The 24406-nt window shown below is 44.8% G+C and overlaps 1 protein-coding gene across 1 annotated transcript in view; it reads left to right on the top strand.

Moving 5' to 3' along the window:
* Positions 1 to 3052: 3052 nt before the first annotated feature.
* DOCK11 (dedicator of cytokinesis 11) overlaps positions 3053 to 24406 on the top strand; it is a gene marked incomplete at both ends in the record, with an annotated part of 236379 nt that continues 215025 nt past the window's right edge. The window contains one exon of the mRNA XM_080719505.1: positions 3053 to 3154. Within this exon, the coding sequence (XP_080575631.1) occupies positions 3053 to 3154 (102 nt within the window). The remainder of the gene's footprint in view (positions 3155 to 24406) is intronic.

Here is a 24406-nt window from a genome sequence, read left to right as displayed (position 1 = left end):
GCTTTCTACCTTCAGGCTATATCCCTAGCCCTATTTTATTTTTATTTGAAACAGTCTTGATAAGTTGCTGAAGCTGTCTTCAACTTGCTTCATTAATTTAAAACAGAGTTTTTAGGTCAGGTGTGGTGGCACATTACTGTAATCCAAGTACTTAGGTGGCTGTGAGAGGAGGGTCACAGGTTGAAGGCCAGCCTCAGTAACTTAGAAAGACTCTCAGCAACCTAGCAAGACCCTGTTTTAAAAACAAAGAATAAAAAAGGGTTGGAATTAGATTGCTTGTCACTGGGTTCAATCCCCAACACTTAAATAAAACAATATAGGTTTTTTTTTCTGGTGGTACTGGGGTTCCTGGAAACCCTTCTACCTCCTGGCTACACTCCCAGACCTATTTTATATATTTTTTATTTGGAAATAGGGTCTCTTAAGCCAGTGAGGCTGGCTCTGAATCAGCGTGATCCTCCTGTCTCCGCCTCCCAAGCGCGGGGATTACAAGTGTGAGCCACCATGCCTGGCTTCAATACAGGGTTTTGATAAGTTGGCCAGACTGTCTTGAACCTGTGATCCTCGTATCTCAGCCTCCCAAGTATTGAAACTTTAGGGGTGTGTCACCATGGCTGACTTCCCATAACTTTTTATGTGTGTGGTATTGGGAGTTGAACCCAGGGGCATTCTACCACTGAGCTTCACCTGTAGCCCATTTATTTAATTATTTTGTTTTAAAACAGGTCTCACTAGGTTGCTGAGAGTCTTGCTAAGTTGCTGAGACTGTTTGAGAAACTTCAATCCAATCCTTCTGTCTCAGCTTCCAAAGTACTGGGATTACAGGCTTGAACCACCATCTCTATCTCTTCTTATGAAGAAGGAAAAACGTTTCCAGTATCCCTCTGTGCACACTTTCATCTTATATCCTACTGGCCCAGACTAAATGGGAATATAAAACAGAGTGTGAGTCCGGCATGGTGGCGCACTCTTGTAATCCCAGTGTTTGGGAAGCTGAGACAGGAGGATCACACAGGTTCGAAGCCAGCCTCAGCTACTCAGTGAGGCTCTCAGCAACTTAGTGAGACCCTGTTTCCAAATAAAGTAAAAAAGGTCTGGGAGTATAGCCCGGAGGTAGAAAGCCCCTGGGTTACACCCCCAGTACCACTACAAAAAAAGGGAATGAGATTACCATATTTTTTCACTGGTCACGATTCATAGCACTTGGAGCTGGGCCTTTATTCCGATGTCTCTGCCTTGTACCTGAAGCAGCAAATATGGGCTCTTTGAGTAAGGAAAAAGTGTTATGGCTGTCATGGAAGTCACCAAGTACCAGCCACAGGTGAATTTATGGGATAGAGTGCATGAATTTGTGTTGATCTACCTGTATGCAACAATTAACAAATTGTACACATACAGTGGAAAGCCATGATTTGTGACATAATACCTCTGATTTTAAAAGACTTCTAGGTCCCAGGCCCTCCAGGACCCCTCCATTTGTGCTTTATTGGGACTAATGTGAGGCCATGAATATGCTTGCTGCTAAGAGACCCAGCCTTTTCTGACTTCACAGAAACCATCAAGTATACCCTTGTTACCATAACAAAGCACCATATGTAGGTGTGACTGTTTGCTTTTTGAAGTTGAAAAAGTGAGGAAAAATGCCAGATGGGCAGTGGTAGAAATCCTCTCAGAAGACCTGCTGGGTTCTTCAGATTGCCAGCCACTTTCAAACTCTCAACAAATGGAGTAGCCAGATAGAAAACTGTCTAATTAGTGGGATCTCTTAACTTCGCACTTAGGTCGGCTTGGGAGGCTGAGACAGGAAGATTGGAGGGGGTCAGAGAGGTGAAATCACTCAGAGGCCAGGTACTGCAATGACTTAGTGAGACCATGTGAAAGAGGGGGGGTGGAGTGTAGCTCAGAGGTAAAACCACCCTGGACTCAATTCCCAGCAACACACACACACACACACACACACACACACACACACACACACACTCCTGTCTTTGTCTTAAGCATATATGTTTTACACCTAGTCAGAAGATGTTCTCTGATTCTTGGAAAAACAATTTCTTGGAAGCTGGAGAAGGTAAGGAAAGTAGGAAGTGGAGAGGAAGAGGCAGTTGCAGTGCACAAGTAAAACTCTTAGAAGACTCTAAGTATCCCCCAAACACAGGCCCTCCAAAAGGCACTGCACCCGACTCCGGGAGCGGACACTGCTGAACTACACAACCCGCTACAGGCGGTCCCAGCACCTAGCACGCCGGGGCGACGAAGCAAATCACACATCCCAAAGCTAGCTCCCTCCCTGGGGTTGTCCCCTAGAGGTGCACGCCCGGACAGGAAGAAGGTTTGGGTGTGGAGGAGTACCGGGGAGAGCCTCTCAGGTCCGGAAAACCTGCTCTCCTTCCTCCACCTCGGCACGATCCTGTCACCGCAAAGCACACAATAGGCAGCTGCACCGAGCGGGGTCGAAGCCCCTTGCCGCCAGGACCCCAGGGACCGCCGGGGGGAGGGGGGAGCAAGCTTCCCAGGCCTCCTTTGGGGGCCGCCACCTCCAGGGAAGGAAGGGTGCCCAGGTGCTGAGCACGCCCGGTCCCCTGAGTGATTTCACCTCTCCGACCCCCTCCCGCCCCACACCCTCAAAAAAAGAAGCACTCGAATGTAGTCTCCCGGATGCGGCTGCACAGAGCAACATCAGCTGCGGGCGGAGCCCGAGTGGTTGCCACTTCCCCCCTCTTCCCTCGTGACCCTCGCCCCCACCTCCAGGGCTCCCTCCCCCTCCAGACACACCCTCCTAGGGCGGCTGGCGGACGCAAAGCGGGCTTACGAGGGCTGGGAGCCTCCGCCGCGGGGCAGGACAGCAAGCTAGCAAAGCGGCGAGAAAAGGAGGGAAGAAGGAAAGGAGGAGGAGGAGCGGCAGGCGGGAGAGGGAGGAGCTCGGGGCCGGGCCGCCGCCAAGCTGCGGTGTGGCCGGCCAGCCGGCGTGTAAACACGAGGAGCGGCAGCCGCGGTCGCCCCGGCCCGGGCCAGCTAGTGTGCCCGCCGAGACCTGCCCGGCGCCGCTGCCATGGCCGAAGTGCGCAAATTCACCAAGCGGCTCAGCAAACCCGGCACGGCCGCTGAGCTCCGGCAGAGCGTGTCGGAGGCCGTGCGGGGCTCAGTGGTACTGGTGAGTGGCCGAGGGATGGGGATCTGGGGAGACTCCTGCTGGGAGCGAGCGATGGGGTGGCTTCTCGCGCGCGCTGGGCGGGGGGCTGGGACGGCGCTGCGAAGCGAGCTCTTTCTCCGCTCTAGCAAGTTTTCGCACGGGCAGCAGCTCCTCGAGGTCCGAGTCCCAAGCGCTCGATGACAGCACTCCGGCTGCCCCACACCGTGGAAGCGTGCGCCGGGCTGGAGGGCGATCCGCAAAGCCCATCCTGGGCGGGGGCCGGGGCATGGACTAGAGAGGGGACCTCGCGCTGCCTTGGACCCAGCACAAAGAGCTGAGGACGAGGACAGGACGAAATCCTGATCCACTTCTTTGGGCACCTGAGGCAGCCGGGGCGGAAGGATGCGATGAGCCTTTTGCACATACACACTCTGGCGCGCACACACAAACGGTGTACACAAAAAAGAACCCCACCCAAAAAGCCCTGGGCGCCCAAGCTCTGGCGGGCGGTGAGAACAGAGGAAGCTGAGCGACTTCCTCCTGCTACTGGGGGGAGAGAGGGTGGCGATGGGTGTAAAAAGGGTGCCGCCGCCGCCGCGGAGGGAGAGGATTACAAACAACGGGGTAGCGCCAGAGAGGGGGCACTGAGTCGGTCACGGCGGGGCGAGGGTGTACACAGATATGCTCGAGCGCCGAGTCAAGGGGATGGGCTTTAGGGGAAAACGGGGTGTGCAGGTTCAAAGATGAAGGTCCTGAGGTTCTAGACCCACCGCTCAGGACTGGAGGTGCCTAGGGGTTGGCGGGGATGGGGGATGGGGATTGCAGAGCGCGCTGTCCCCCTGGGAATCCTCCCAGTGCACCCTGAGCCTCATCCGGATTGTCTGACTCTGGAGGGAAGTGGATGGTGCTAAGGGGCACTTGCTTCTGTTTTCGAGAAGCTTGTGGCCAATTTCCTGGACCGGGAACAAACCCTAAATAAGCAATCGCACTGGTTAATTAGCGTGCGTTTTGTTACTTTGTTGTTGGTGGGGTTTTGGGTTTGGGATCTTTTGTTTGTTTGTCTCTCCCCACTCATATTTCACAGCGTGTCGTCGGCTGTGTTTAAATTTCACCTTTCAAGAGAGGGCTTTTTGTCAACACAACTTGTCGTGGAAAGGGCACTTCACAGCTTTTCCTTGTATTTTTTTTTCTGTTGATCTAGTAAAATCAGCAATAAAACAAACATTAAAGGAAGGCCAGGGGCCTCATCACAACAGTGGAGAAAGTAGGTATTAGTGGGTGTTTTGGAGGAGGTTCAAAGGTAAAATATGTACCTTAGAGATAAAAATCTGATCCCTAATAGCTACAACTGTGCAAAGCCAAGTGACTTTAAAGAAATCTCTATCCTGGCTGGACCCTTGAAAGTTTAATCCTGCTGTTTAGTGAAGCTAAACCCAGACCTTTAATGTTGTTTTAATGGATTTGGCTTATTGTGCGTTTCAGTGTGATACAAACCTCGCTTGTCATCACAGCCAGTTTTGAGAGGGAGACAAGCTGCGCTCAGGGCTTTTATACCATGGCTCTCATCTTTAGTGATTATTAACAAGGGATTAAATCTGCCTAGGACATGGCATGCTTTCCTAAATTCGGGAAGAAAGAAAACCTTCCATGAGCAGGGGTTACCACCTCATGTAAAGGGAGCTTGGAGTGGACAGATGGTCTCCAGAGAGTAAATGGGATGCAGCAAACCTCCACTGGAATTTGACCAGTGTTTGACCTGCTACCCTCATTAGTAAGAAGGTCACATTCTACCCCAGGTTTTTAGGTTTAAGAAAGAATTATGTGCCAGGTGTGGTGGCACATTTCTGTAACCCCAATACTTGGAAGGCTGAGACAGGAGGAGCACAGATTTTAGGCTAGTTTCAGTAATTTAATGAGACCCTCAGCAACATAGCCAGACACTGTTTCAAAATAAAAAATCAAGCCGGACGTGGTGGCGCACGCTTGTAATCCCCGCGCTTGGGAGGCTGAGGCAGGAGGATCGCGCAGTTTCAAAGCCAGCCTCAGCTACTTAGTGAGGATTTCAGCAACTTAGTGAGACCCTGTTTCCAAATAAAATATTAAAAAAAAAGTCTGGGAGTCTAGCCCGGAGGTAGAAAGCCTCTGGGTTCCACCCCCAGTACCATAAAAAAAAAAAAAAAATCAAAAGAGCTGGGGTGTAGCTCGGAAGGGAAATGTCCCTGGTTTCAATTCTCAGCACCAAAAAAAAAAAAAAAGAAAGAAAGAAAAAGAAAAAAAAAAGAAAAGAAATTGTGTAGCACAGGTGCAGCAACTCCTTCCTAATCATTGATTCCTGGCAAACCTGGAAAAATATTTATGGGAGGAGACTTCGTGGAGCTACTACCAGTGACCACAGTCCTCACATTAGCCAAGCTTACTTGGGACCAAGGCCACTTAATTTTAACACTTATACCAGACAATGCACAGGTATTCTATCTAAGTATGCATTATTCTACATTGAGACTTTGGATATGGGAAGAAGAGAGTTCTACTAATCTAAATCAATTGATATCTATCAAGCTCCTGCTATGTGCCAGACACAATGTTACATGCCCTAGAATTATAAGGGAATGAGAGCCTGGCACAGGGGTGGTACACATGCGTACTCCCAGTACTTGGGAGGCTCAGACAGGAAAATAACCAGTTGGAGGTCAGCATGCAGTAACTTAGCAAGACCCTATTTCCAAATGAAAACTAAAATGGGACTGAGGATATAGCATAGAGGTAGAATGCCTTGGGTTCAATCCTCCATGCCAAGAAAAAAAAGTGAGGATGGCTTTGTCTTCATTTATTTATTTTTTGGTGGTACTGGGGTTCCTGGAAACCCTTCTACCTCCGGGCTACACTCCCAGACCTATTTTATTTTATTTTTTATATGGAAATAGGGTCTCTTAAGTCAGAGAGGCTGGCTTCGAACCTGTGTGATCCTCCTGTCTCCGCCTCCCAAGTGCGGGGATTACAATCTTCTGCCACCACGCCCGGCTATCTTCATTTTTATTAACCCAATAATCTGAGTTTTGTGAGCATGCATTTCTCAATAGAACACCTAGATTATTCACACAAATCAATTTTAGGTTTTCCCTAGAACCTTTGTGACTTCTTATTGTAAGCATGTTAGTCAATTAAGAAATAAGAAAACAACATTAAATGGAATCTACTCTCCTAAATGTGTTTTTCTCTTCTTGCTCTTCTGATACAAAGAGATGTTAACTAAAGTTAAAAAGGCACAGGTGGCCGCACATGGTGGTGATGGCATACACCTATAACCCTGGTAATTGGGAGGCTGAGACAGAAGGATGAGTGTAGGTTCTAGGACAACTTTAGCAACTAGTAAGTCTCTTAGTAATTTAGGGATACCTTGTTTCAAAGCAAAATAAAATAGAGCTGGAGGTGTGATTAGGAAGTAGAAGGCCCCTGATTCAAGCCCCAGTTACACACACACACACACACACACAGAACCATGGGTGGCTGGAGAGCGAGGCTACCATGTTGTAGCTTCCTCCATAACTTCTGTGATTTCAGCCCAGCTGAGGCCGGACTTACACTTGCTGCTATATAGCTAAGATCCTAGGGTTAGGACTTAAGCAGAGTGTCAGTTATTAGTGCAGCAGGTTAGGCGTTCCTCTGGTATATCTCTTGTTAGAACATGGAAAACCCACCAAGCTGAATAAATACACAGTATTTCCTGTGTAGGTTTTTAATAAATATGTATAGTTACACCCTTGTGGGTATATTGCTAACATCATCCAGTTTGCAGTGTTCAAAAGATTCTGAAGGACTGGGCCGGGATTAGATATAGCATGTTGTGCGTACAGACCTGCATTCAGTTATTAGTATTTCCATGAATCTATTAACTACATAATGAAACAGACTGAGAAAGAAACACTTTCTCTGCCACATGTTCCTGTAATTTCAGCATTTTTATGGATATCAGTTTTAACCCTGGGAAAGGAATAATTACATAATCATTTTTGACAGCGATTTCTCCAGAGGGGCATGGAAAGAAAATTATAACCCATGAGTGTATGTGATGAAGGACGGGTTTCCATATACACCTGTTTAAGATGCACAGTTGTAGTGCTGTTTTTGTTCTAATTTAGGATAGAACTATTTGTGCCTCAAGGGGAACAAAGGCATTTGATAAACCTGTTGTGCCTCAAGGGGAACAAAGGCATTTGATAAACCTGTTGTATTCTGGCTGCTTCTAAGAGGACCCCTGGTGGCAGCCTGAGAAAGTCACCCAGTAGGGGTAAGTCGTGTTTGCTGCTGAGTTTGCCCTCAATTCCTTCTGCACCAAAGGATCAAGAAAAATTGCTTGCTTTACCACTGGATATAGCTTCATGATACACAATCCCAGGCTGGATTTCACTTGCCGACTCCAGTAGAGAGAAGCTTTCTAGAACTAAGAGAGGCTTAAAAGGGTCTACAGCTGTTGCCTCTCGCCACCTGCCACTCACAACTACTTTTGCATGGAATGTTATAGTTCAATTTAAGGAAGCACTGAAAATGTGGCAGTTCTTTTTTCTCCCTCTTCCCGAGGGAATTTTGTGGGAAATATTTTAATATAAGACAAAACCCACAGCTTCATTTGAAAGAGGCAAGAACTTAAACCTTAGAATAAACACAGTTTCAACTTGAACTTTTTGCTGTAGTAGGGATTGAACCCAGGGGTATTCTATCTCCAAACTATACCCGCATCTCTTTTTTCTTTTTTAAACAGACTATCTATCACCAAGTTGCTGAAGGCTTTATTAAGTTGCTGAAGCTGGCCTGGAATCTGTAATTCTCCAGTCTTAGCCTCCCAAGTACTGAGATAAGTACTGGATACAGGCTTGTGCCATCACGCCCAGCTTGTGTTTTATTTATTTTTTTTTAGTGGTCCTGGGGAAGGAATCCAGGGCCTCTTGTATGCTAAGCAAGAGCTCTCCAGCAGACCCACACCCTGCAGCCTAACTTGAGCTTCTTGACCAAACCATTCCAGTACTAAGACTTAGCTCAGCTCTCAATGAACTAAGAGTCAGGAAAGTTAACTAGAGTATGGGCACCTAAATATAACATTTGGAGCTGGGCGTGGTGGCTCATGCTTGTAATCCCAGCATTCGGGAGGCTGAGACCAGATGATCACAGTTTGCGTACAGCCTCCACTACTAAGTGATGTCCGCAACTCAGTGAGACTCTGTTTCAAAATAAAGAATAAAAAATTGGGCAGGGGTGTAGCTCGGAGGTTGAATGCCTTTGGATTCCATCCCCAGACCTGCAAAAAAAAAAAAAAATATATATATATAATATATATATATATATATATATATATATATATATATATATATAACATTTGTCTCATTACTTTTTCTGTTGGCTTCCATGAGTTAGAAGGGCCCTAAGGAAGGCACTCTGTGAAGACTTTGACCAAGAGACCACTGCAGTTTGCTGGGAAAACAGAAAGACATTAAGCACTAAACAGTAGATTTGCTTTGTAAGACTAAAGTGATAACGATTCCCTGGATTCAGTCTTTTCCTGTTCTAATAATAAGTAAGCCTTCTTTAAACCTTGACTTTTTCTTTTTTGTGGTGATGCGAATTGAATCCGGGGCATTCTACCTCTGAGCTATATCTTTAGCCCTTTTTATTTTTTGTTATGAAATAGAGTCTTGCTAGGTTGGTGAGATTTTGCAACATTGCAGAGGCTGGCCTTGAACCTACAATCCTCCTGTCTAAATGTCCCAAGTGCTGGGATTACTGGCCTGTGCCAACATACCCAGGTCTTTTAAGAATTAAAAAAAGTCATATTTATTTATTTATTTATTTATTTATTTATTTATTTATTGCGGATGGAACCCAGGGGCATTTGACCTCCAAGCCACAAACTATGCCCTATTTTTATTCTTTTTTTTTTTTGGTGGTACTGGGGGTGGAACCCAGAGGCTTTCTACCTCGGTCTATACTCCCAGACCTATTTTATATTTTTATTTGGAAATGGTCTAAGTTGCTGAGAGCCTCATTAAGTCGCTGAGGCTGGCTTTGAACCTGTGTGATCCTCCTGTCTCAGCCTCCCAAGTGTAGGGATTACAAGCGTGCGCCACCACACCCGGTCCTATATTTTATTCTTTATTTTGAAACAGGGTCTCACTAAGTTGTGGAGGGCCTCACTAAGTCCGTGAATGGCAATACTCCCATCTCACCCTCCCAAATCCTGGGATTACAAGCATGCGCCACCACACCCGGCTACTTATTCATTTTTTATGTGGAACTAGGGATTGAACCCAGGGGCATTCAATCTCTGAACTACTCCCCTAGCCCCTTTTTTATTATTCTTTATTTTGAAACAAGGTCTCATTAACTTGTGGAGGGCCTCTCTATGTTGCTGAGCCTGGCTTCAAACCTGTGATTCTCTTGTCTCAGCCTCCCAAGTACTGGAATTACAGGCATGCACCACTATGCCTAGATGGATCTAATCTTTAAAACCACCCCTCTGTGATTTTTAAGTGGTTAGAACTGATGATCTAGGCCACTCTTCAACTTGATGTAGAAGTGTCTCCTAGACAGTTCTCCAACAAATGCCTTCTTAGCTTCTCCTTGAACATTTTCTGCCATTGGAGAGCTGGGTTAGAAAAGGTACTTGAACTGAACTTACTCTGAAAGTTCCACCACTGCCTGGGCCTAGTTCTGCTGTTTGGAGACATAGAATGTTTGCTTCCTCTTTCAAATGACAGCCCTTCAAATATTTGGAGACAGCCACTATGTTATTTAAAATTAATTCTTCACCAATCCAAATAGCTTTCATCTCTTTCCTCCATTTTTCAGGTGACTGGGTTTTGAGATCTTTACATTGTGGTCATCCTGTTTGGGCTCTTTCCCAAGTTTTCAATGTCCTACTTCAAATGTGAGAGGTTCAAGGGTCAGGCCTGCTCTTGAAATTGCCTCTGCCACCTGCTTGCCTTGTGAACTGAGACTAGTAACCTGCCCTTATTGTTCGTCATCTGTGAAATGGGGATAGATAGTACTACCTTCCTTGTGGACTTCATTTGAAGAATAAAATAACATATGAAAAGTGGTGTCGCTGGGTGTGGTGGCATATGCCTGTAATTCCAGTACTTGGGAGGCTAAAACAGGATGATTGTATGTTCAAGGACTGCCTCAGCAACATAGAAAGACCCTGTTTCAAAAAAGGGGGAGGTGTTGAGAGGGAGTTGAGGGTTTAACTCAGAGGTAGAATGCTCTTGGATTTTATCCTCAGTATCAAAATCCAGGGAAAAGAAGTGTTTGGGGTATAAGTGTAAATGTTAAAAAAGAAAGAGCTTGGCAAGATGGCTGAGGCAGGAGGATTGAGGGTTTCAGGCTAGCCTCAACAATTTAGTGAGACCCTGTCTCAAAATAAAAAAGGGCTGGGGGTGTAACTGAGTGGTAGATCATACCTAAGATCAGTCCCTAGTAACACACACACACACACACACACACACACACACACACACACACACGGTGGAAAAAAACAGTACTCTAGAAAGGTCAGGGGCTATCTATTTATCTGTATTTCAGTGCCTCAGAGGGTGCCTGGGAAGCAGTTGGTATTCAGTATATGTATTGTGGGAAATTTGTTCACAGATATATGGGATCCTTTCAGTGTTGGGAGAGAAGCCCAAAACCAGGAGACCAGTTAAATATATAGTTCAACGGAGAGATAGCAGGTTTGGACTGAGAGGTGAGAATGGAGATAAGAGAGGGAGATCTGAGAGACTTTTCAGTGATAAAATCAATAGGATTTGATTATTTTTTTCCCTTTGGTATAAGATTTGAACCCAGAGGCTTTCTTCCAAGATGATACCCTCAGACCTATTTATCTTTTTTTTTTGGTGGCACTGGGGTTCCTGGAAGCCCTTCTACCTCTGGGCTACACTCCCAGACCTATTTTATACTTTTTATTTTTGGAAACGGGGTCTCTTAAGCCAGCGCGGCTGGCTTCGTACCTGCGCGATCCTCCTGTCTCCGCCTCCCAAGCGTGGGGATTACAAGCGTGCGCCACCACGCCTGGCAGCCCTATTTATCTTTTATTTTGAGAAAGAGTCTCTCAGTTTCTGAGAGCCTTGTTAAGTTGCAGAGGCAGACTTCGAACCTGTGGTCCTTCTATCACAGCCTCCCAGGTACTGGGATTACAGGACCGCATGCCCAGCCTGGTGATTCTTAGAGGATAAAACATATTCAGGGGGAGGAAGAGAGAGGAAGAGGAGTCAAGATGATTTTGAGGTTTCTCAGCTTGGGTGAACAGGAGAAAAAACTGGTGATAGAGGAAGGGAAAAGAAAGCAAGCAGCCTGAGAGCTTTGTTAGGGCAAAGCCAGGTTTTGGTTAAGCAAGGCAGCAGGGAGAACATTCTAGGGGGAGGTTGAACATGTTCAGTTTGGCAGAGGGCAGAGATGAAAGTGTTCCAAATGGGATCAGAAAAGGGAGGAAGAGCCCGCAAGGGCCAGGGCCCAGGAGACAGAGATGAAATTGCAGGGGAGATTAGCTGATTGAAGAGACCTGCACCTTTGGGGGTGCTTAGGAAGTGGGTAGGGCATAGGACGGATCCAGGCTTCCAGGAAGAATGGTGATGGGAAGTCACCCTGCTCTAGCTGCCTCAGGATCTGAAAAGCAGGTGCTGTGGGGGTTGAGGGGCTAACCAGTTGCCTCCAGGTGCCCAGAGAAATAGTCCCTCACTCTGATTGGGGTTAGATGGAATCTCATCGTAGTTTTGATCTGAATCTCCCTCATGGCTAATGATGTTGAATATATCTTTTCATGTATCTATTGGCCATTTGTGTCTCTTCTTTTGTGAAGTATCTATTCCATTCAATTACCCATTTCTTGATTGGATTATTTGTTTTGTTGGTGTCTTTTGAGGTCTTTGCTTTGCTTTGCTAGAGTCTTTTGAGCTCTTTGTATATTCTGGATATTAGCCCTCTATTAGAGTGGTGGCTGGTAAAATTTCCCATTCTGTAGGCTTTCTCTTTAGGTTCTAGATGGTTTCTTTGATGAGAAGAAACTTTTTTAGTTTGATGCCATCCCACATGTTAATTCTTGATTTAATTTCCTGAGCTCTAAAGGTCTTGTTGAGAAAGTTACTGCCTGTGTCTATATGTTGGAGTGTTGAGCCTATGCCCTCCTCTAATAATTTCAGTCTCTGGTCTAATTTCTAAGTCTTTGATCCATCTCAAGTTGATTCCTGTGCATGGTGAGACGTAAGGATTTGGTTCCATCTTTCTACAAATGGATAGCCAGTTTTCCCAGCACCATTTGTTAAGGAAGCTGTCTTTTCTCTAGCATACAAGTTTGGCCCCTTTGTCAAAGATCAATTGACTATAGGTGTGTGGATTTGTTTCTGTATCTTCTATTAAACTGTTCAGTCTGCCTGTTGTGCCAATACCATGCTGTTTTTACTACTATTGCTCTATAGTATAATTTGAAGTCCAGTATTGTGATGTCTCCTGCGTGGTTTTTATTGTTGAGGATTGCTTTGGCTATTCTGGGTCAGAGTGGCAAGCATAAAGAATTCAAATAACAACAAATTCTGTTGAGGATGTGGGGAAAGAGGAACCCTTTTACACTGTTGTTGGAAGTGCAAACTAGTTCAGATGCTATGGAGATCACTGTGGAGATTCCTTAGAAAACTGGGAATGGATCCACCATACGATCCAGCTATATATCTTCTGGGTACTTGTCCAAAGGGCTTGAAATCAGAGAACTACAGTAACATATGCATACCCATGTTCATAGCAGCACAATTTGTAATAGGCAAAATAGGGAACCAACCTAGATCTCCATCCACAGGATGAATGGATTGCAAAATTATGGGAAATACACACAATAGAATTCTACTCAGCTGTAAAGAAGAACAAAATCGTGTCATTCTCAAGAAGATGGAAGGAACTAGAGAACGTTATGTTAAGTGAGACCAGCCAAGTACAGAAAGAGAAGGGACTTATGTTTTCTCTAATATGCCCAAACTAGGGAGCATTGGGGATACCAGAGGGACTCCAGACAATGGAGGAGAAACCTCACCAAAGTTAGAATGGAAGGATAGGAGAGGAAAAAGGCTGAGGGTGATTAATGAAGGAGCTACATCCAAATTTGTGTAAAAATATAAATATAGCATGGTTATCCTGGTCACTCACTATTGCGAAGAGGGAAAGGGGAAGTGGGGGGAGGGTACCAAGCATAGTCTGAATGTATGCCATTTTCAATATCTTCCACATAAAATAAAATAAAAATTAAAAAAAGAAATAGTCCCTCACAAGCTGGAAGACTAGATGCATGCAAATAACTGAAATAGAGAAGATTGAAGCCAGATAGGGTGCTAGTGGTTCTGCCTTCTGTTTTCTTTTGTTTCATTGCATCATCCCTGTCCTTATTCCCCTATCATCTCCACCCCCATACTTCTCTCCTATTTTTTTGTGATCATGAACATCATTTTTAGATTTTAGTCCTTCCTAGTTTTAGTGTGTGTGTGTGTGTGTGTGTGTGTGTGTGTGTGTGTGTGTGGTGTGTGTGTGTGTGTGGACAGTCTACCTCCCAGGAAACAAGATTTCACTGCCAAGTTGCTGTGGGTCTCACTGTGTTGCTGCGCCACCACATCTAGTGTCCCTTCCCAGTTTTATTTTTTTCAGTACTGGGGATGGAACCCAGGGGCATTCTACCTTTGAGCTACACCCCTGGTCCTATTTTTTGTCTTTTTATTCGTTTAAACAAGGTCTCAATGAGTTGCATAGGGCCTCACTAAGTAGCTGAGGCTGTCTGCGAACCACAATCCTCTGGTTTCTGCCTCCAGAATGCTGGGATTACAAGCGTGCACCACCATGCCTAGCCCTCCCTTCCCAGTTTTGACAAGGTTAAATAGACCTTTTTTAATTGAACCCAGGGACCCTCTGCTTATGAGCTTATCTCAAATCTTATTTTGAAACAGGGTCTCTAAGTTAACCACTAGCTCTCCTTGAACCTGTGATCCTCCTTTCTCAGTGCCTCAGCCTCCTAAATACTGGGATTAGAGGCTTGCACTACAGCATTTGGTTTAAACAGGCCTTCCAGCCGGGCGTGGTGGTGCATGCTTGTAATCCCAGCATTCGAGAGGCTGAGACCGGAGGATCGTGGTTCGCGGACGACTTCAGCTGCTTAGTGAGGCTCTCTGCAACGCAGTGAGACACGGTTTCAAAATAAAGAATAAAAAACAGGGCAGGGGGTGTAGTTTGTAGGTCCAATGCCCCTGGGTTTCATCCCCACACCCACCAAAAAAATTAATATATGGCCTTCCTCTTTTCTTTATTTTTTTTTCGTACTGGGAATTGAACTCAGGAGTATTCTACTCTGAGCTATACCCCCCACTTGTCTGCTTCCTTTATTTGTCATTTTGAAACAGGGTTCCGCTAAGTTGCTGAGGCTGGCTTTGAACCTGCGATCTTCTTGTCTCGGCCTTTCAAGTAATGGGATTATAGGCAAGAACTACCATGGCTCTTCTTTTAAGGGAAGCCTGGTGAGGGCTGGAAAAGGGAAGGTACGTGAGGATGGCATCTGCCTGATAATCTCTGTATCAGGTGTTTTTTTTTGTGTGTGGTACTGGGGGTGGAACCCAGGGGCTTTTCTACCTTTGGGCTACACTCTCAGAGCTTATTTTATTTGGAAACAGGGTCTCACTAAGTTGCCGAGAGCCTCACTAAGTACCTGAGGCTGCTTCGAACCCGCGTGATCCTCCCTTGTCAGCCTCCCAAGCGCGGGGATTACAAGCGTGCGCCACCACGCCCGGCTTGTATCAGGTGGTTTTGAAAGTCTTGGTGAGGGCTTTCTTGTCTAGTCAGTGGTATCTTTTGGCATAGCCTCCTCCCCCAGTGCTAGAGGTAATTATCATCAGTGAATGAATTGCTGGCATGGTGATCTTTCTGGATCCTTTGTGTGGCCTCTATTGTCCTAGGTGGGATAATTAGCAGAGCTCAATGTATTTATCACAAGTGAATGAGTAAAGATATATAAATCTTTCAGAAACTTGGGAGTGACAGGCCTGTCTTCTGAAGTAAGGAACTCCCAGCACAAGGATTTCATATTAAAGTTACATTTCCTGATTCTTTCTTTTCATTTTCTTCCTTCCTTCCTTTCCTGGGGATTGAATCCAGGGCCATTCTAGCTACTTCCCTAGCCCTATTTTATTTTTATTTTGAAACATGATCTAGTTTTGTCCTAGGGCTTTGCTTAAGTTGTTGAGGCTGGCCTCTAACCTACAATCCTCTTGTCTTAACCTCCCAAAGTATTAGGATTACAACTGTGAACTTCCATACTCATCTACTTATTTTATTGTCTTCTAGTTCAATCATCTATACCAGTGAGAAATTAATATAGTGTACTTGTGTAACTCATTCTGGCATTCCCGCATTTGATTTTTGTGGATTGCGCTCCACTTTAGGAATCACCCTTGCTTTTCTGTCGTAGTTAAGTTCAGAGGAATAATCTGCTCCCATTATTTTGCTTCCTCCTGAAATACAGAATTGTCAGGAAGCCATGTTGAAAATTTATTAAATAATAAAAAATTAATATGGACTGGGAAGCCTGAACACAGAGGAGGGTGAAGGGTAGTGTGGTTTCTCTTTTTTTATAAACCCTAAAGATATATTTTTTTTGTATGTGGTTTTGGGGATAGAATCCAGGGTCATTCTTTCTCTGAGCTATACCCTTAGCCTTTATTTTTTGTTTTGAAATGTAGTGTTGCTCAGTTGCTGAGGTTTTCACTAAGTTACTGAGGGTGGCTTCACACATGCGATCCTCCTGTCTTAGCCTCGTAAGTACTGGGATTACACATATGTGCCATCATGCCTGGCTCTAAAGTGTACTTTTAGAATCCATTTCTCCTTGGGATTTGGATCTCTTGGTTTTTCGCTTTGTTCAGGAGTGCAGAGGCATTCCTAGATAGCATTGGGCTGTCATTTATATCAGCCTAGAGCCAGATGCCTTTTTGATTCCCTGCAGGGCCCGCCCTGGAGGCTCCCTGTCTCAGGGAGCTGTAACTGGAGTAGAGGAAAAGGGCAGTTTCAGCTGCCATTGCCTGTCACTCATGCTTGTTAGAACAGAGTGGTTAAGAACTTGGGCTTTGGAGGAACACTGCCAGGTTTAAAGTTCAGTTCAACCACTTACTATCTGGGTGATGTGTGACCATCATTCCCTTTCCCAAGGCCTTGGTAACCCCTCCTGGGCTGTTGAAATGCCTAAAGGGTTATTGCATTTGAAGCCCTTAGAGATGGATGGCTCTCATTATCTTTCCAGGCTCTATGGTAGGCTAGTGAATCCTTCTGTGCAGGTGTTTCAACTCATCAGACAGAAAAGAAAGCTGGCAGAAGGGTATATGTTCCCTTGCTTTTTATTTCCTTGCTCCTAATAATACCCCACATGGGTGATCCAAGAGTCAGACCCTTCCCGGGAAAAAAGCTGGAAGAACCCTCCACACTAGGTTCTTGATTATAGCCGTTCACAGTCTGATTTACTCAGTGAAATGGGTAGCTGGAGTGAGTAAGGTATCCGGTTCTTTGGCAGTTTCTACCTCTAGCCCAGTTTAATGAGTGAGTGGAGGGATGGCTCTGGTGGTGAGCATCCCTTGTTATACTTAGGGGGACTTTCTCCAGCCTGGGAAGTCCAGCTGTGTGGCCTTTGGTACAAACACTCACCTTTATTCCAGTCTGGTCAGTGTGGTTTATGTCATAGGATGAATATATGAGAACTAGATATTTGACACTTTCCTTCCCCTCTCAGATTTTATTGATATCCTTTTCACTCATTAATCCTGACTTTTAAAAACCAAATGAGTTGGGCATAGTGGTTCATACGTCTAATCCCAGTACTTGGGAGACAGACTAGAGGATCACAGTTCATAGCCAGCCTCAGCAACTTTGTGAGGTCTTTCCCAATTTAGTGAGACTCTGTTTCAAAATAAAAAAAATAGGACTAGGGTTGTATTTCAGAGGTAGAATGCCCCTGGATTCAATCCTCAGGAACACACACACACACACACACACACACACACACACACACACGAATGTACACTCACATACACCTTTGAAAATCTATTTTAGAAGCAGGGTGCCTATAATCCTAGTACTTGGGAGGCTGAGATAGGAGGATGCAGATTCTAGGCCAGTGTGTGATAACTTATGGAGGTCCTGTTTCAAAATAAAAAGAGGTCCTATTTCAAAATAAAAGGGTATAGCTTTGCTGTGGAATGCCCTTGGGTTCAATCTGCAAAACCAAAAATTGAAAAGTAAAATAAAAAGGGCTGGAGGTGTAACTTAGAAGTAGAATACTCCTGGGTTCAATATCTAGTACTATAATCTATTTTGGAAACATATATTTTAGTGGAAAAATCAAAAGCTTAAAAGTCTCCTAAGAAATAAATATTTATGCATGTTAAGCACATGCTCTGTCCCTGGTCTACACCCCTATCCCTAAGACTCTTTGTAATTAAGCTCTTGTGGTTTTGTGATAACATAATAGGTTCCCTTAGGAATGATGTTGTGGTGCACACCTGTAACCCCAGTACTTGGGAGGAGTACTTGAGATAGGAGGATTGTAGGTTCTAGGACAGCCTCAACAATGTAGTGAGACTCTCCGCAACCTAATCACACCTTGTTTCAAAGCAAAAAGATAAAAAGGGTCAGGAGATATAGCTCAGAGGTAGATTGACCCTGGGTTTAATTTCCAGTACCACACAAAAAAATCAAAGAATGGTATGTACAGTTTCCCAGCAGCATCACTACAGTGGAAAATATGCCAACCGTGCCAGCTACACGTGGTTTCCCTTGTCTATGCATAGCCTTTCACAGTCATGCCCAAATTTGCTATTAATTATTTCCTACCATTCTTTTGCACTTTGATTTGATTGCGTATGGAATTTATCATTAGTGGGAAGTTACGTGCTTTGAGTTTCTTGACAACTTTTCCTTTCTTTGTGGCTTATATTGGACCTTATGTGTGCCAAGCTGCCACAGAGTGCTTGAGGATGTGCTTATAATTGGGCTTTTCCATCATTCCGCTTTCCCTAATGATGAGGTATTTTGCTGTGTGAGAAGTCAAATATTCTTTTTAAGAGATAATATCTGTATTTAAAGTGTTTAAGAAAGGATATCAAAAGGTTAGGGAATTTGTTTGTAGGAGATTTTTTTAAACAATGAAAAGACCTTGTATTTTTATAGCTCCAATCTTAAGGATTACAAATGCTATTATGTCTATGATCTCATATGTAAAAGGTCACTGTTGAACACATACCAAATTATCATCATCCCTCTTCTATAAATGGGAAATAGGACTGGTTTCTAGTGAGGCAGGCTGTAGGCCATCCATATTTGCTAAATGACAGAACAGGTGTCTCAATTTCTTCTGAGCAATCAATCATGTGAAGAAGTGCTAGTGTGCATGCCAGATTCCAGGAGCATCCAGACGGAAGAAGTTCTTTCTGTGTGGTTTTGGTGGTGATGTATGGGACACAGTCTCTTCTCTGCCCTGCCCTTCTCTTTTTGTACTGGGGATTGAAACCAGGGCCTTTCATGTGCCAGATAATCACAGTACTCCTGAGCTACATCCTAGGTCCTGAAAGTGTTTATTTCTAAACAAGCTTAGATCTCTTCAGTGGGAAGTAGAAGGTAAGGAAAAATAAGAGAGTGGTGTGGTTGTTATTGAGAAACCTGCCATGCGTGGTAGTGCACACTTGTAATCTGAGTATTTGGGAGGTTGAGACAGGAGGATTGCAGGTTCAATGACAGCCTCAGTTATACATCATTCCCTTTTTACTTTTTTCTTTGAGACAGGGTCTCCTAAGTCAAAGCTCTCAGTAACCGAGTGAGACTCTGTTTCCAAATAAGCAATGAAATTGGTCTGGGGGTATAGCTTGGAGGTAGAATGCCTCTGGGTTCAAATTTCCAATACACCCCCCCCCCAAAAAAAAGAAGCTTGGGGCAAGATATAGATGTTTCCTTCTCAAAGCAGGCCCAAGTGTTTTGAGAACTGTTTGTAATTGGCCTTATTTCCTTTCCTTGCTATTTGAATAAGTATGTGGGAAAAAAATCCCCAGATTGCAAAGTTACCTGGGATCATTTTCAAGAAACTGTGTGTGTGTATGTGTATGTGTTACTGGAGATTGAATTTAGGGCCTTTGTACTTCAGCTATAACCCATGCCATTTTTACTTTGTATTTGGAGACAGGGTCTCCCTAGGTTACTATGTTTTGGCCTTGAATCTGTGATCCTTTTGTCTCAGCCTCCTAAGTACTGGGATTCTGGATATGCTCCACCATGACCATCTTTTTCCTTTCTTTTCGTTTTTGTGGGGAAGTATCAGGGATTGAACCCAGGGCATTCTACACCTCCAGACCTATTTTATTTTAATTTTCTAATTTGGATACAGTGTCTCACTAAGTTGCAGAGTACCTCACTATGTTGCTGAAACTGGTTGTGAATCTGCAATCCTCCTGTCTCTGCTTACCAAGTACTGGGATTATAGGTGTATGCCACCATGCATGCATGGCTCCCAGCCCATTTTTAAATTTTTTGTTTTGAAAAGGTTCTTGCTAGGTTCCTGGGGACCTTGCTAAGTGACTGAGGCTGTCCTTGAACCTGCAATATTCCTGTCTCAACCTCCTAAATAACTGGGATTACAAGTGCGCATAACCATTCCTGGCTCTATTTTATTTTTTTAATTTTGGAATAGGGTCTTCCTAAATTGCTAGGGCTGGCCTCACACCTGTGATCCTCCTATCAGCCTCCCAAGTACAGGGATTATAGGTATGTACCATTGCTTCTGGCTCTGTACCCAGCTCTCTGCCCAGCTTTCTTTGATCTGTTTTTGTGATAAATGGGTTCTTTCCAAAAATAACATATATACTGTTCCATGCCTTCATGTAAGTAGTTTAGTTTCTCACTCGAGAAATGTCTTTATAGGGCCTGTTGTCACTGTGTTTCTGGTGTGAATGGAAGAATGCAATTGGCATGGCCGGTTTATTTTCATTGGTTAACAAGTTCCTAATGCTTCGGTGAATTAAATTGTTTCCTAGAGATCTGAAGGAAGGCATGCCACCTTCTCATATGCCTACCTTACCACCAAGAAGTAACCTGAGTCCAAGAAGGCTTTAAAAGCAAATGTTGCATAAACTGAACTGAATTGTTATTTTAAAGCTCACAGGGGCCAGAAACTCTTGTGCCCGGTGGAGGGTTTATGACATGCTCTATTGCTTGTAGAGTGAAGAAGCCCCTCCCTGCTAACTTAACCCTGGAGAGACTTGCTTCTTCACTACTAGTGACTTATGTGACTACTTGTAGAAGAAATTGACCTCTGTCCCTTCCGAACAGTCTGGCAAAATAATCTCCAGGAGAGCCAGAAAAGGATTCTTCTGTATGGGTTCACACTTCAGTTCTATCATAATAAGCTCAGTTCTCTCGCCTGCCTGCCTCTCTTCTTTCTACTTGTGGATGGAATGACTCTGATGTCCACCCTCAGCTCACACTGCCCTGGATCAGAGATATCAGGGGCTTCTCATGTTCAGAGGCCAGGTTCTTGGCCCCAAGCTGTATAACCTCCTGGTTCTACCCTGTTTATTTCCAGACCCTGGGTTTTGGTCTTTATGTCCCCTTGAGTCTTCGTTCTGGTCACTCTTTTTGTTGTTGTTGTTGTTGTTGTTGTTGTTGTTGTTGTTGCGTGTATGTAGTACTGGGAAATTGAACCCAGGGCCATTTTACCTCTTTTCTTTTATTTGAAAGCTAAGTTACTGCTGCACTCTGGCCTCAAACATGCAGCATGCTGGCCTTGAACTTGCAATCTTCCTGTCTCAGCCTCCCAAGTTCTAGGATTATAGGCATGTGCTTGTACAGGCATGCTTTGTCTTTTCTTCATTGTACTGGGGACTGAATTCAGGGACATTATACATCTGAGTCACACATCCCCCCTTTTGTATGTACGTATGTATGTATGTATGTATGTATGTATGTATGTATTTTGCAGTACTGGAGATGGAACCCAGGAGCATTATACCTCTGACCTAACCTACGCCCCAGCCCTATTTTAGTCTTTTTATTTTTGAAACAGGGTCTCACTGAGTTGCAAAGGGCCTTGCTAAGTAGCTGAGGCTATTCACGAACCATGATCCTTCGGTCTCAGCCTCCCAAATGCTGGGATTACAAGTGTAAGCAACCATACCTGGCCATCCCCCCTTTTTAGCCTCTCAAATACTGGGACCAGAGGCATGTAGTATGCTTGGCTCACTTTTTTTTTTTTTTTGGTGGTACTGGAGTTCCTGGAAACCCTTCTACCTCTGGGCTACACTCTCAGACCTATTTTTATATTTTTATTTGGAAACAGGGTCTCTTAAGCCAGCGCGGCTGGCTTCGAACCTGCGTGATCCTCCTGTCTCTACGTCCCAAAGGCGGGGATTACAAGTGTGTGCCACCACACCTGGCCTTGGCTCTCGTTTGTGGGTTGTTTTTCTTGGTTTGGAGCAAACTCAGAGCCTCGTGCATGCTACCAATGAGCTCTATCCCCAGCCCCTGTATCCTAGTCTTGACCCCCTAGCCCATCCATGTTTAAACTCCTGTCTTGGTTTTCTGGCCATTTGCCCAGATCCTCCATGAGGAAGTCCTATTGTTGGCTTTTCTGAGGAGGGTTATCTACCCTTGCCCTCACTGCAGAACAGCTTGAACTCAGCACAATAGAACTGTGGGCTGAGGGAGTGAGTGCCTGCTTAGAGAACTCAGAGTGGGCAAAGTGCCTGGGTGATGAGGCCCTGCAGTTGACCCTTCTGAGTGGCCTATGTGTATACAGTGTAGTTTCCCCCTGCTGCTGTGGCAAATTGTTACATGTTTAGTGTCTTAAAAGAGCACACTGTAATAGCTTTAGAGGTCAGAAATCTGAAATGGATTTTACTGGGCCAAAGCCAAGGTTTGGCAAGGCCTTGCTTTCTGCAGAAGCTCCCAGGAGAATCCCTTACTTTGTTTTCCACCTCTAGAGCATAGGTTCCCACACTTATTTGGCTTGCAACCCCCTTTTGAAAAAATAATTACTCAGTGACTCCCTGGAAATCTATCTTCTATTATTTTTGTTTTTATTTTTATTTATTTATATTTTTGCAGGTGTGGGGATGGGACCCAGGGGCATTCGACTTTCGAGTTACACCCCCTGCCCTATTTTTTATTCTTTATTTTGAAACAGGGTCTCACTGAGTTGCAGAGGGCCTCACTGAGTAGCCGAGGCTGTCCGCGAACGGCGATCCTCCGGTCTCAGCCTCCCGAATGCTGGGATCACAATGGTGTGCCATTACGTCCTGCTTTATTTTTTTATTTTTATTTTTATTGGGGATTGAAGCCAAGGACATTCTACCTGTGAGCTATACTTCCAGCTTTATTTCTTTATTTCATATATATTTTTTGGAAACAGGGTCTCTTAAGCCAGCCAGGCTGGCTTCGAACCTGTTGGATCCTCCTGTCTCCTCCTCCTAAGCGCGGGGATTACAAGCGTGCGCTGCCACACCCTGAGACCCTGTCTTCTAACCTGCAATCCTCCTGTCTCAGCCTCCCAAGTACTGGGATTGCAGGCATATGCCATCAGGCTTGGTGAAATCTGCCTTCTTTAAGCAAATAAACAGAGAAGCACAGTGACAGGTGTTCTTCAGCGTATCTATATTTTATGTTAGCACCCCGCATGGGAGTGGTTTTACCCACTTAGGGAACCTCTAGTGGTTGCCTGTATTCCATGGCTTATGACCCCTTCCTGTATCTGCAAGGTAGCAATAGTTGGATGAATCTTTCTCTGCCTCTGCTTCCATTCTCACATCTCCTTGCCTGATTATGACTCTCATGCCTCTTTCTCTTATAAGAACCTTTGTTTTATTTTGTTCCAGGGCCTTATACATGCAAGGCAAGAGCTCTACCACTGAGCTAGCCCAACTAAACATTTTTGCAGTGCTTGGGATGGAACCCAGGGTCTCATGCATGCTAGGCGAGTACTCTGCTATAGAGCCATGCCCTCAGACGCTTATGGAATTAGTCCCACCAGGATGACCCAGGATAACCTCCTTATCTCAAGTTCCTTAATTTAATCACATCTGCAAAGTCTGCTTTGACATATAAAGTGTCACATTCACTGGTCCCAGGGATTGAGATGTGGCCAACTTTGGGAAATGGTTCTTCTGCCTACTCTGTGAGCCATTGCTACAAGTACAGGAGTGGTAGGATTCTGGGGTCAGATGGGGGCTCAGCATGGTTCCTGATTTATGATAGAGGAGGCACAGGGATCTGATAGACTGGCAAACTGTGAGCCAGGTGCACAGGTCTCCACAGAATTCCAAGGAAGCAAAGTTCCTTTTTCAGCATTCTGGCCAAAAGAAATACAGGTTTGTACTCTGCAATTTCAATTTGGATGTTTTCTTAAATTCTTCATAATTAAATTTTTCCCCACAGAGGACTCCCTCAGTCTGTATTTCTCATAGTGGGCAGTGCTTCCAGAATATTTCAGAAAACAAGCTGGCTAGACACTTAGGCAGCACCTAGCCAGCTCAGGCCTAAGGAATTTTCCACTGCCAGTGAAAAGAATAAAGAGGCAGGGGTATGCGTGGGTGTGTGGATGTGTGTGTGGGGGTGTGTAAAAGAGAAAGAGATGGTTTCATATCACAAAGAATAACTGGCTGACATGTCTCAAGACACCATTCCTATGGGCTGTGTAAGAGATGCTTCACCTAGTCTGAAGGTCAGCTTAGATGGGACACTGCATTTCAAGGTAGTCACAGGACCCCTTCCCAGAAATCAGTTTCTAAACCAATGGTTAAGACGGGCATGGGGATGCGCACCTAGCACTTGGGAGGCTGAGACAAGATGATCACAGGTTTGAGGACAACCCCAGCAACTTAGCAAGACTCCCAGCAACCTAGTGAGACCCTGTTTCAAAACAAAACATAAAAATGGGTAGGGGGTATGGCTTGGAGGTAGAATGCCCCTGGGTTCAATTTTCAATAGAAAGAAAGGAAATAAGGAAAGAAACACATAGCTGGAAACGGTAGAAGGGAAGACTGGAAAAGCTTTCTGAGCTTTTTAGGGCTTGATGATGATTTCAATTGATAGATAAATGGAAACTTCCTCTCCATTTAGTCCAGCCACTGCCATCTTAGAGAGGCACACCACAAAGACTTCCTGGCTGACCATGTTTGTACCAGCCTTCCTCTCACTGGCCAGTATAATAGCCATGATGATTTTGATGGCACA

This window comes from Muscardinus avellanarius, assembly GCF_963383645.1.
Source record: "Muscardinus avellanarius genome assembly, chromosome: X".
NCBI classification, from domain to species: Eukaryota; Metazoa; Chordata; class Mammalia; order Rodentia; family Gliridae; genus Muscardinus; species Muscardinus avellanarius.
Note: the sequence above shows the minus strand (reverse complement) of the source record. Positions and strands in the feature narration are given on the sequence as shown.